At 35.5% G+C, this 11,617-nt stretch overlaps 1 protein-coding gene across 1 annotated transcript; it reads right to left on the bottom strand.

Moving 5' to 3' along the window:
- Nucleotides 1–682: 682 nt before the first annotated feature.
- Nucleotides 683–11,339, bottom strand: LOC112033980 (very-long-chain aldehyde decarbonylase GL1-9). Its single transcript, XM_024066766.2, has 3 exons — nt 11,024–11,339; nt 10,480–10,831; nt 683–1,610 (listed from the first exon to the last, which is right to left on the bottom strand). Exons 2-3 carry the CDS (start codon nt 10,708–10,710, stop codon nt 1,068–1,070), a joined length of 774 nt encoding a protein of 257 aa, XP_023922534.1. The 5' UTR covers nt 10,711–10,831; nt 11,024–11,339; the 3' UTR covers nt 683–1,067.
- Nucleotides 11,340–11,617: the final 278 nt, after the last annotated feature.

An 11,617-nucleotide genomic window follows, 5' to 3' on the forward strand; every position in this document is an offset into this window, starting at 1 on the left:
GAACATGAAAAAAATAAAAAATAAAAAAACAAAGCAATACCCAGTAGCTTCGGGCATGTAAACAGATGGAAGGGTAGCGTTTAGGTCTTATTGGAAAATGGAATCGGTCAACGAAGCTGGGCCTTGTGCTTCGGATGGATTCATAGTGATATTTTCGGTTGTGCTTGTGTTGTGGGTTTGGGAGAAGGGAAAAGGGCAAGCGAGATGATGAAGAAGAGCTCTGGTTTGGGTCGTTGGGAAAGTAAAGGTAAAGAGACCTGTTGGAGCAAAAGCCTACGCAAAGATGGGACGGGACATTGCTGTGGGACTCGTTTGTGCTAAAAATTTACGAAATTGCCACTAATTGTTCATTACTCATATCTTAAAAACAAGTCTGGCGTGTTTCTGAATTAGTTAACTCAAATATCAAAATACTGAGGGGTGTTTGGTAGAGTAGTTTGAAAATTGTTGTTTGTAGTTTTTTAAAATACGTGTGGGTGAAAAAGTGTGTTGAAATGCGTAAAATATTGTTTAAAAACTAAAAAAATGTTGTTTGAAAACACAAACCAAACAGGCCATAAGATTTGTTAACAGAGTTAAGCTTCATAATAATAAGCCAAACAAGCCTCCTACCCGTGGGGCCCACTAATTTTGGGTTATGAGTTTACAAAACTCAGATTTTTGTTAACTAAGTTCACCAAAATCCAAACAAGGCCTAAAGCATTCCAAATTCCTTATTTTGCAAACAATTTCTAGCTATCTAAAGCAACATACAAGGCAAGTACACCAATCTCAATAGTCCCGAATATCCTACCATTCCATGACAATGAAGCAAATATGCTACATGATAGACAACATGGAATAACACAATTAGAATTCATAATAGATTGGTAACGCTACAAGAACCGACTGAAAATACTGTTGAGCAATCAAAAGAGGAATGAAATCAAATGAACTCCGACTGAATGCCTACAATGTAGCCTCTAATAATTCTTTCAGCTTCCCAACACATGGCTCATCCTCAACCAAAAATCATTCCTGTCTGAGTGAGGTTAAAGTAATACACTGAGAAAATTGTTAGTGAACTTCTAGTCTTTCATTGCCCTAGCCTCAAAACCCCCTTCAGGTCGCTTTACTAGATTGTATGGCATGTGCGTTCCAAGAAGTTTATCCCATATGGGAAAGAAAGGTTGAGAGTAGTTGTACTTAAGTCCTTGGAGTTGATGATGGATGTCATGATAAGCACTGTTGTTCTGGAAGACAATATGGAAAATATTGCCAGGCAACCAAAGACCACAGTGATCATCAACAGTTTTAATAACAGCAAAGCAGAAGAAAAAAACAGCTGTTCGTGCAGTCATCCCTGAGACAAGAAAAGAGATTGCCCCACCAAAAGTGTCCAGCAAGAGTCCTTCAAGCGGATGATTGTAAAGGGCCCCAATTGCATAGGGGACAACCAGCCTGTGATGCTGAGAGTGGATGTGGCGGTACAGAAACTTGTTATGATGCATGTAGCGATGCACAAAGTACTGCCAAGTGTCCATGACAAACATTGCAACAACAATCTGCACAATTTGCACAGGAATGGAGGGCTGAATCGTGATCCCTGATGCATTAGCCTTCGAGGTCAGCTGTAGCACCAATGCAAGAACATTAGTCGAACTCAAACAGTAAAGGTACCAAAAGGGAAAAAATAATGTCTTCACTAGCAGTTGATTTGATATACCAAAATGTGAAGTTACCAGCTCTCAACTTCTTAATATGATTTATCAGCCACATATTTATCAACATGATTTGGTTGGTATCTAGTTGTATAATTCTGACAAATTCGCTGATTACTCAGTAGGCAGGCTCACGTAAATAATAATGCTACTCAATCAATCATCCAAAAAGCATAAAGGGATGAAATTTTTACGAGATTTCTTAAATTGAATCAATTGATAGTGTTTTCTTTAATATAATATCCACAATTTGAGTTTAGTAAATTTTCCAAAGATGAAGCAAAAACAAAAAGTAGATCAAGCAATCTGTGTGATCTCCACAATGCCATGTCAACAATAAGAGCATATCAGACCTTTCAACCATAGCACTATACTGGTAAGATACATTCAAATGTAAGGGGGTAAAGAAGTTAACATCTTCTTACAATCTGCAAAAAGATGACATTCAATGGGGTTGTGTGTGTGTGCATATATATATATATATATATATGTTCCCTTTTAAGTGTGGGAGGGAGATTCAGACCCTGGATGTCTCTGTTGGAAACACCAAAAAATATCATTTGACCTAAAGGTCATTGGCTTAGATATGAAAGACAGGAAAAAAAAATATTTGCATGTGAACTTATGTCCTTAATGAAACAGATGTGATCATATCCTTTAGCATGGTTGAGGAGAATACATGAGGCAGTAAAAGCATAACTTGTAATCCGGACATATTTATGCGAACCTTTAATTACTTAATAATATGCTCTGTTTATTTTGACAAAAACATTTTCTGAAAAATGGCGTGTTTTCTAGAAAACATTTTCCAGAAAACTGACTTCTTTTCCCATGTTAGGTTGCGACCCTGAAAATGAGTCAGAAAACATCCTCTCTTATTTGACTTACATTGATAATCACTAAAAATTCTTGTAATTCCAAAAATTATATGACAAAATCTTTCTTTCATGAAACAGACCCCAAATAGGATTTTCTTTTTTTCTTTTTTTCTTTTTGCATCCTCAAATGGGAAATTTGATCCTAAATTCAGAATCCATGCTACAGCAAATATAAAGCAGAAATGCAACTAATTTAAGCAAAAAGTATTGTTCAAAAAGACAACAATTAGTCAACGGTGGCAACAGTTGGTCTGTGGGGGGAGAGGGGAGACAAACAAAGAAAAGTCACCATTGGGAGAGTTTTTGTGGTGTGGAGTTTATTTGGGATGGTTTGTTGAGTATGTAACATTTCTGAAAATATTTTCTGCTCCATTGGGCTTGTTTTCCAATTCAGTCTCTAACACTAGAAATAGAGAAAATGTTTTCCGCCTACACAAACAAAGCATAAATCTAGTAAAATTGATAACATGATGCAATCATGCAAAAAGTTGTCATTACATACGAGTCAAGGCACATACTATGATACTAGCACATGCATCATCAATTAATTTGAACAATTTTAGGGTACTCATAGGAGAAGTTGGTGAATAGTGATATTTTTGTAAAAGAGTGGAGGGTGGCTTGGCAAAAGTTTATTTCTCTACTGGAACCACGTATGATGGGTAAATAAGAAATCCAATGTTTATAGGCAAAAAAGAACAAGAGGTATTTGGAGATGTGAGGCTGAAGAAGTCAAATTTGTTGGAGAAACTTAGACTGCTGGATAGTCTGGAGGAAGATAGATCCTATCAAGTAAAGAGAAAGCATTATAATTTATACAACAACAACAACAAAGCCCGTAGTCCCAAATTTTTGAGGTCGGCTATGGATCCTCAACAGGATTAGTTAGGGTCAGCCAAATGTATTCTTTTTCTCCATTCTATTCCATTTAAAGTCATAGACTATGTTACTTCCTTGATTGACATGTCCATTTAGACCACTACTACTAATGAGAAAGCATTGTAATTTATCCCAATAAAAATCCCATATGTGACAAAATGGCACTATCTGGACCATAATGCAATCCAAACCAGTAAGATTAAGTTACATGAATCCTGTGACCAAAACCCAAATTTAACTGTATATGTGGCAAAATTTTAAAATTATAGCAGGTCATCAGATGGTTCTAAGTTTGTACTCACTTCAAGCCCCCTCTTTTTAGTTCTTCTCCCAGCTATTGAAGAGACTTCTAAATAAAACATTAGTTGAAAATGGTGCAGGCGTGGTTCTTCATGTTCAAATTTTCTTGTCCATCATTTTTTTCTTTTTTTCAATAAGTAATAAAATTGTCTTATGCAGCCTTTATCTCAATAACTTAATAGTAACCTTCCTTTTAAGGCAATCAAGCAAGGTAGATGTTCAAACCCATGCTTAGGCTTAAGCCTAGGAATATAATGATCGTACATTGTCACAAATGCATCCTTCTAGATGCTATGAAAGCTCAAATTGCATTAACTGCAATCAAATGATGCAACGATGCCTGGTGTAAATGATACCTAAGGTAAGATCTTTTTTTTTTTTTTTTTTTTCCATTAAGACCCCACACACAAAAATCCGCTGTCTGCTCCACGTGGAAGATGAGCTGAATAAAATCGAGAAAAAGAAGCAGCAAGCTCCAATCTTCAAAATCCCTATAAAATCTCGAGTTCCAAAATCTAACATCATCCCCCTCTTGATGACTCACAACATCAAAAATACAAGTTTCCTTATCAGCTGAAATCACATATAACTCAAGGTAGAGGATTTTAAGGGGATCAACCCCAACCAATCTATCATGACAGAAACGAATCCAGGTACCATCACCCACAACAAAGGAACAATGCTTAGAAAAGCTTTCCCACCCTTCATTAATACTCGCCACAAACCACACCCATGAGTTCTTCTACAAATTTTAGTACTCCAACCCCCTTGACCCTCCCCATATTTAGTGGATATAACCCTCTGCCAAAGATGAGTAACTTCATGCCCGTATCTCTACAACCACGGATAATCTTTCCCACCTTTAGGTAAGATCTTGACTGCAGATAATATTTGGAAGAGGCATATTGCAGTGTTAGAATAGTAATTTATGTGTAAAAGGTGTGGAGAATCGGGGAATCATCTTCTTCTTCATTGTCCTATAGCATATGAGTTGTGGTCTATGGTATTTTGTTTGGTATACATTGGGTTATGCCATATAAAGTTAGTGAGTTGTTAGCTTCTTGGCAGGGGAAGTTCGGTAGGCATCGAAATATAGGTTTATGGAGGTTTGTGCTGCATTGTTTGTTTTGGTGCTTATGGCAGGAGTGGAATGCTAGATGCTTTGAGGATTGTGAATAGTCTATTCTTGACATTAAGTTTTTCTTTTTCCGTACTCTTCTTGAGTGGAGTTTACTTTTGCCTTCTTATTCTTGTTTTTCTTTCCCCGATCTTGTTGATCGTTGTAATCTAGGTTCTTGATTTATGCCACTGTAGTACACTTCTAGTGTACTTGGTTGGTTTTTTCAATAAAATTTTTTACGTTACTTATCAAAAAAAAAAAAGGATGCCTGGTGTAAAGTGGTGGACCACAGCAGCAACCGTTAAAAACGTATAAGAGGCACCCAAAAGCTAAATCTAATTTGCAAGCATTAATTAAGCACATGTCGACAAGAGCCTCATAGCTCAATCGAAACCTCTTAGTGTTTCTAATGGAAATGTAATCCCCTCACCTCCTACTATTGAATTAGCAAAAAAATTTAGCACATGTCAAACGATACCTAGGTACTTGGGAACAACCTTTTTTTTAGATAATCGTACTTGGGAACTTGAATAGGCTTGCTAGTGGATTGTGATTTTTATTTTATTATGTTTTTGGGCATTATAGATGAACAGTCTCGCTGTTCCGGTCAGATTTCTTATACTTTAATTTAATTTTATGCGTTCAGGGTAAATTTGTAATTTTATAGTTTCTGGAGATGGGCTTTTCTAATAGTCAATTGAATCTTATTTCGGTTTTATTTGAGTTTAGTTTTCAGTTTGGGCTCACTAATAAAAGCCGTACGAGTCCAACTCTTATATTAGTCACATATTTATATGAACGTAATGCTTTCTATTCAAGACTCAAGAGAAGAATAATATGTTTTCTAAATTGTAAAAAAACTATGAAGAGTTATTTGAGGTTTATAGGATACAAACTTCTAGAAATTCTAGGTGTGATGCCTAGAGGTATATTCTTTTTCTTTTCCATTTTTAAATTTCCAGCAACTTACATTGCAACCACACATTGATTTGTCACTCTTTTGTTTTTTTGTTTTTTTTGATAGGTAATGAACATAGATTTGTCACCTTTAAACCCTTAAGATCCAGAATCCTAACCCAAATTCCTCAAAATCCAATCTTGATACCAGGTATGGGGAAACCAAAATAACTCATTCATCTTCTTAATTAATTCAAAATAATGGGCTTTATTTGCTGGACTTCAAAAACAACTTGGTTGAGCTTGGGACACTCCTGTGTCAAATCTGTCCAGGAATTGCAAATGTGATCTGGTTTCTGTTCTTTTTGTCCTACATCATAAAGACGACCATTCCTACAAGACTGATAACTTTACATATAATGATGCATTACAGTCAGATAGACTCAATATCTAAGCCCAAACTAAGATACAGGCCAATTCCAATCAAAATGCCTATGGAAAAGAAGATGCATTTTTACTCCCAAGATGAGGGGTTCATTGTAGTTTTTTTTTTTCTTTTTTTGATCAGTAAGGGTTCATTGTAGTTAGTTGAGTCAATATAAGTAGTCTTCATTTAAGTTTTCCAAAAATGATGTTTTAATTATGAGTAGGATTTATGTGGTTTAAGTAATAGCATTAGTTTTTTTCTTAGTGTTACCCACTCTATAATTGGGATGAATTATCTTATCAGATTGTGCCATGAAACTGAAACTAATAGCTTGAAGCTTCGTTTTAGTGTTTCATATTGTACATGCTCTGTCTTCTGCTAATTACGCTTACTCTTTTCCTCTTCATCTGTTAAACCATCTGCATTTTCTTTCAACCACCAAACTACAGTGATTCCATCTTTCAAACCTTTGATTCTATGCTTCCATCAAACAATCAAAGCTGGAATTTTATCAATCTTTTTTACACCTTTATGCAATTTTTTTTCACAACTTTTAACCTTGATCTACTCTACACAAATTTTACCCAAAAGCCATTAAAATCCTTTTTACACATCATCTCAAATCTTAACTGCATTATTTACCAAATTATCCAGCAGTTTCCTACCTCAGCCAGTACCAAAATGAATGATCCTATTACAAATTCCTAGCGAAATTTTGTTCCCTATCAAACATTTGATAGAATGTTCATCAAAGTCAATGGTGCCACACATTAAACTAAATTCCATCTTTGACGCTTCCCTCAAGATACTGAGACCAACATAATGACATTGACTGTATGAAAGAAGAACTACAAACTATTCAGTCTACTGTTGCCAAATATAAGGGAAGATTGAAGCAACTCTAGAATCTAGATAAAATCTAGGCTGCTGTTCTCAACATGAAAGCTATTGGAATTTCTATTAGTGAGAAGATAGGATCTCTAAAGTAAGTCCAAGTTCAGCTTCTATGCCTCCAACACTGCTAGCGCCCACACGTCATTCAATTTCCACAGAAGAAGGAATGAACCCTTTTGTTTTTAATTACAGTCAGATAGACTCAATATCTAAGCCCAAACTAAGATACAGGCCAATTCCAATCAAAATGCCTATGGAAAAGAAGATGCATTTTTACTCCCAAGATGAGGGGTTCATTGTAGTTTTTTTTTTTCTTTTTTTGATCAGTAAGGGTTCATTGTAGTTAGTTGAGTCAATATAAGTAGTCTTCATTTAAGTTTTCCAAAAATGATGTTTTAATTATGAGTAGGATTTATGTGGTTTAAGTAATAGCATTAGTTTTTTTCTTAGTGTTACCCACTCTATAATTGGGATGAATTATCTTATCAGATTGTGCCATGAAACTGAAACTAATAGCTTGAAGCTTCGTTTTAGTGTTTCATATTGTACATGCTCTGTCTTCTGCTAATTACGCTTACTCTTTTCCTCTTCATCTGTTAAACCATCTGCATTTTCTTTCAACCACCAAACTACAGTGATTCCATCTTTCAAACCTTTGATTCTATGCTTCCATCAAACAATCAAAGCTGGAATTTTATCAATCTTTTTTACACCTTTATGCAATTTTTTTTCACAACTTTTAACCTTGATCTACTCTACACAAATTTTACCCAAAAGCCATTAAAATCCTTTTTACACATCATCTCAAATCTTAACTGCATTATTTACCAAATTATCCAGCAGTTTCCTACCTCAGCCAGTACCAAAATGAATGATCCTATTACAAATTCCTAGCGAAATTTTGTTCCCTATCAAACATTTGATAGAATGTTCATCAAAGTCAATGGTGCCACACATTAAACTAAATTCCATCTTTGACGCTTCCCTCAAGATACTGAGACCAACATAATGACATTGACTGTATGAAAGAAGAACTACAAACTATTCAGTCTACTGTTGCCAAATATAAGGGAAGATTGAAGCAACTCTAGAATCTAGATAAAATCTAGGCTGCTGTTCTCAACATGAAAGCTATTGGAATTTCTATTAGTGAGAAGATAGGATCTCTAAAGTAAGTCCAAGTTCAGCTTCTATGCCTCCAACACTGCTAGCGCCCACACGTCATTCAATTTCCACAGAAGAAGGAATGAACCCTTTTGTTTTTTATAAGTTATAAACTTCATTTAAAATCAATATAAGGAAAAAAAAATAAAACAAGGCACACAGGCAGCGTGCTAAAAGGCAAAAAAAAAAGAAAAAAAAGAAAAAAAGAAGAAAAACTAAACAGGAATGAAAGTACAAAAATCCATCATATCAGGAAGAGAAATGAAATTAACAACATCCGAAGCATTTGCCCATTCAAACAAAGTTTGAAAGAAGAAGTGCTTCAACTCATGAATCGACCTTTCATCCCCTTCAAAAGTACGATTATTCCTTTTCCTTTCCCTCCATATGATCCACATAAGACAATGAGGGATCATACTCCAAAGCACCTTAGTTTTGGGCCTGTGAAACTTCCGTGACCAACTTGCTATAAATTCCACCACACTACCCGGCATGACCCAGTGAACCCCAAAAAGGAAACACACCATATTTCATAACTCTTAAGCTATTGGGCAATGTAGAAGTAAGTGATCCATAGTCTCCCTATTCCTCTTACACATGCAACACCAATCCACCACCACCAGTTTTCATCTCCTTAATTTATCAACAGTTAAAATTTTCTGTAACGCTGCTGTCCAAATAAAAAAGCTAACCTTAGTAAGCACCTTTGGTTTCCACAAAGATTTCCATGGGAAAGGACAGGTGATTGAAGGTTGTAAAGCCTTGTAATAAGAGCGAACATCAAAAACACCCCGAGGAGAAAATTTCCAATACATTTTATCCACCTCATTTCTTCTCAAAGAAACAGCATACTTATATGATCCATAAAGGAGGCAACCGATTCTAACTCCCAATCTTGAACCGGTCGGATAAATCTGATATTCCAATAGAAAGTGCCCCCTGAAGAGGACATCATCTCAGGGAAATTTCAGCCTTATCCTTTACCACAAGAACAAGTCTGATCCCAAGAAAAGACAAATTGGTCAATGCAAGCGATGGAAAAACTAGGCATCCAAAAGCAGATTTTAAGGCTGATGGGAAGACCTATAATAAGTAATTTTTAATTATAAAGGTTCGATGTGGACGACACGTACTATAAAGACAGACACTACAAGTTATATTAATACCATATTGGGTAATGCAGTAAAATTGGCTGTAATGATTGAGCGATACCCAAAGCAAACTATGCTACATGGATCAGAAACTCAAAGTTGATTATTCATTAAATTAAGCATTGGAAAACTTGGGGAGACTGAGAAGTTCAATTTGACACAGCTAAAGCTTCAGCTTATACTCTAAGGTTGCTTGAGGGTATGGGAAGGATGAAAATGATGTGGATGATTAAATTATCATCATTATTTTCCTTGTACTTCCTATTTCACTTCCTTACATATTTTTTTTATACCCCCTCCCCCTCCCCGGCCTCCCCGGTGATCCAGTCCTCTTTCTCTCTAGTTTCAAAAAGAATCTGGTTGGCAAAGAGGGTAAACAATCACATGTTGCCAATGTAGGTGTGATGATCATATCTAGCACTGAAAAGCTCAACATGATTATCCCATAAACACTGACAAGGTTTATAAGACCTCGTTAAAATTTCTTCTCATCATGTCATTTGCAGTACAGCTTTGAAACCTTCTTCCACAAACATGGTTTATCTTTTCCACTTATTCTATATCCTATGCAGTCTACACATTCAGAGCTTTGAACTCGGATCATAATGCCTCTAATGTTGTTTTGTTATCCTTGCTCTTTTGACAGGAAATGTTATCATGGCATCCCAAGACGTGTCATTAGTTAACTCTTCTCTCTTCATTATTTAATAAGTTGATGTCTAATTAGAACACAATGGGAGGAGCAAGGGGAGCACATTATGCAATATTTTAAAAAGCTATATTTTCAAAGTGAAGCATAACTTTCCAGAGATGAAATCACATTACTTGACCACTCATCGGAAATGTGACCTAGACACACAACTCCTAGGTTCAGAACAGAAGTAAACCTACATTTTAGCTCAAGCGAAATGCTGTCAACTCTTAGTTTAGCAGCATGATGTGAAAGGAAACCAATATTAAACATGAAATCACACATATACTAAGCCTTTTAAACAAAAAAGCAACCAACTTTTGAAACAAATGGCAACAAATTAACACAAAATTAATAGAATTGAGCTGAAAAACCAACCAAGAAGAGCGCCTGCGCGACGGTGGCTTGCACGAGCTGCTGAAGCAAGACACCCTTAACAACAGCAGAAAGCGGCACCGAATTCTTCTCATCCTCCTCCTTTCTAGTATGCAACCGGAAATTCTCCAATGGAGGCAGCAGCTGATACAACCCTGCGTACAACCAGTACACCACAATTGGGGCAAAAGTCCCCATTGCTTCGTCGCTCACATACCCTTCCCAAAAAACCATGGCTATGCTCGGAAATTATAATATCAATTTCTTTCAGCTTCAAAATTTAACTCAAGGAATTCGAATTCTGAACCCGCATTACACCTCAAGATCTAGAATTTCTATGTTCTTGTTCTACCCCCTGTAAGAGAATAAAAGTTGTGATTTTAAATCTTACGTACAATGCCACTTTGTTGTAATGTGGAACCTGAAATTCAAGTTTTGATTTTCTTTTCATTTCCAACCATTTTCTCAGCAACCAAACAAAACCCGCACAAATTATTTTATTTTATTTTGTACCAAAAATACAAAACAAAATAATTCAAAGACTTACCGAGATCAAAATGCCGCTTTCTCTGAAATTTTTCCTTTGAGATAAAAGTTGGGATTCGGATTCAGATCTAGAGATTAATCGGATCAACAATTGGAAATGCTTGTTTGTAATTTTTTTTTTTTTCAAATGATTTATTCGTATGAGAAAAGGAAAACCGATCTTCGTTTGGGAGAAAAGAAAATCATTTTGCTCTTTTTCTTTTCTCTTTTTTATTAATTTATTTTGTTTTTGTGGTGATTAAATATGTGTAGAGATATTTCCAGCTCAGATGATCTTTAATGATTCCCAGTTAAAAATCATTTACACACGTTTGAACTTGCATAAAGTGTTTCTGAGGTGGAAAATGGTAAAATTATTACGATTACAAACTGGTGATTCAATGAAGGTAATAAGTGAATTTTATAACTGAATATTTGAATTGTCTTTATGTGATTGGGGACACTTCACACCTTAGTATATAAGCTCAATGTAATTAGGCTAGTTAAGTTTATTATGCTCTTGTACGTACATGTGTGGAGGCTTCAAAAGTATTGTAACTAAAAGTGAAAAATAGAAAAAGTTAATAAAAGTATATAATTTAAATTGAAGATCAAT

This window comes from Quercus suber, unplaced genomic scaffold, assembly GCF_002906115.3.
Source record: "Quercus suber isolate HL8 unplaced genomic scaffold, Cork oak 2.0 scaffold_773, whole genome shotgun sequence".
Taxonomy (NCBI): domain Eukaryota; kingdom Viridiplantae; phylum Streptophyta; class Magnoliopsida; order Fagales; family Fagaceae; genus Quercus; species Quercus suber.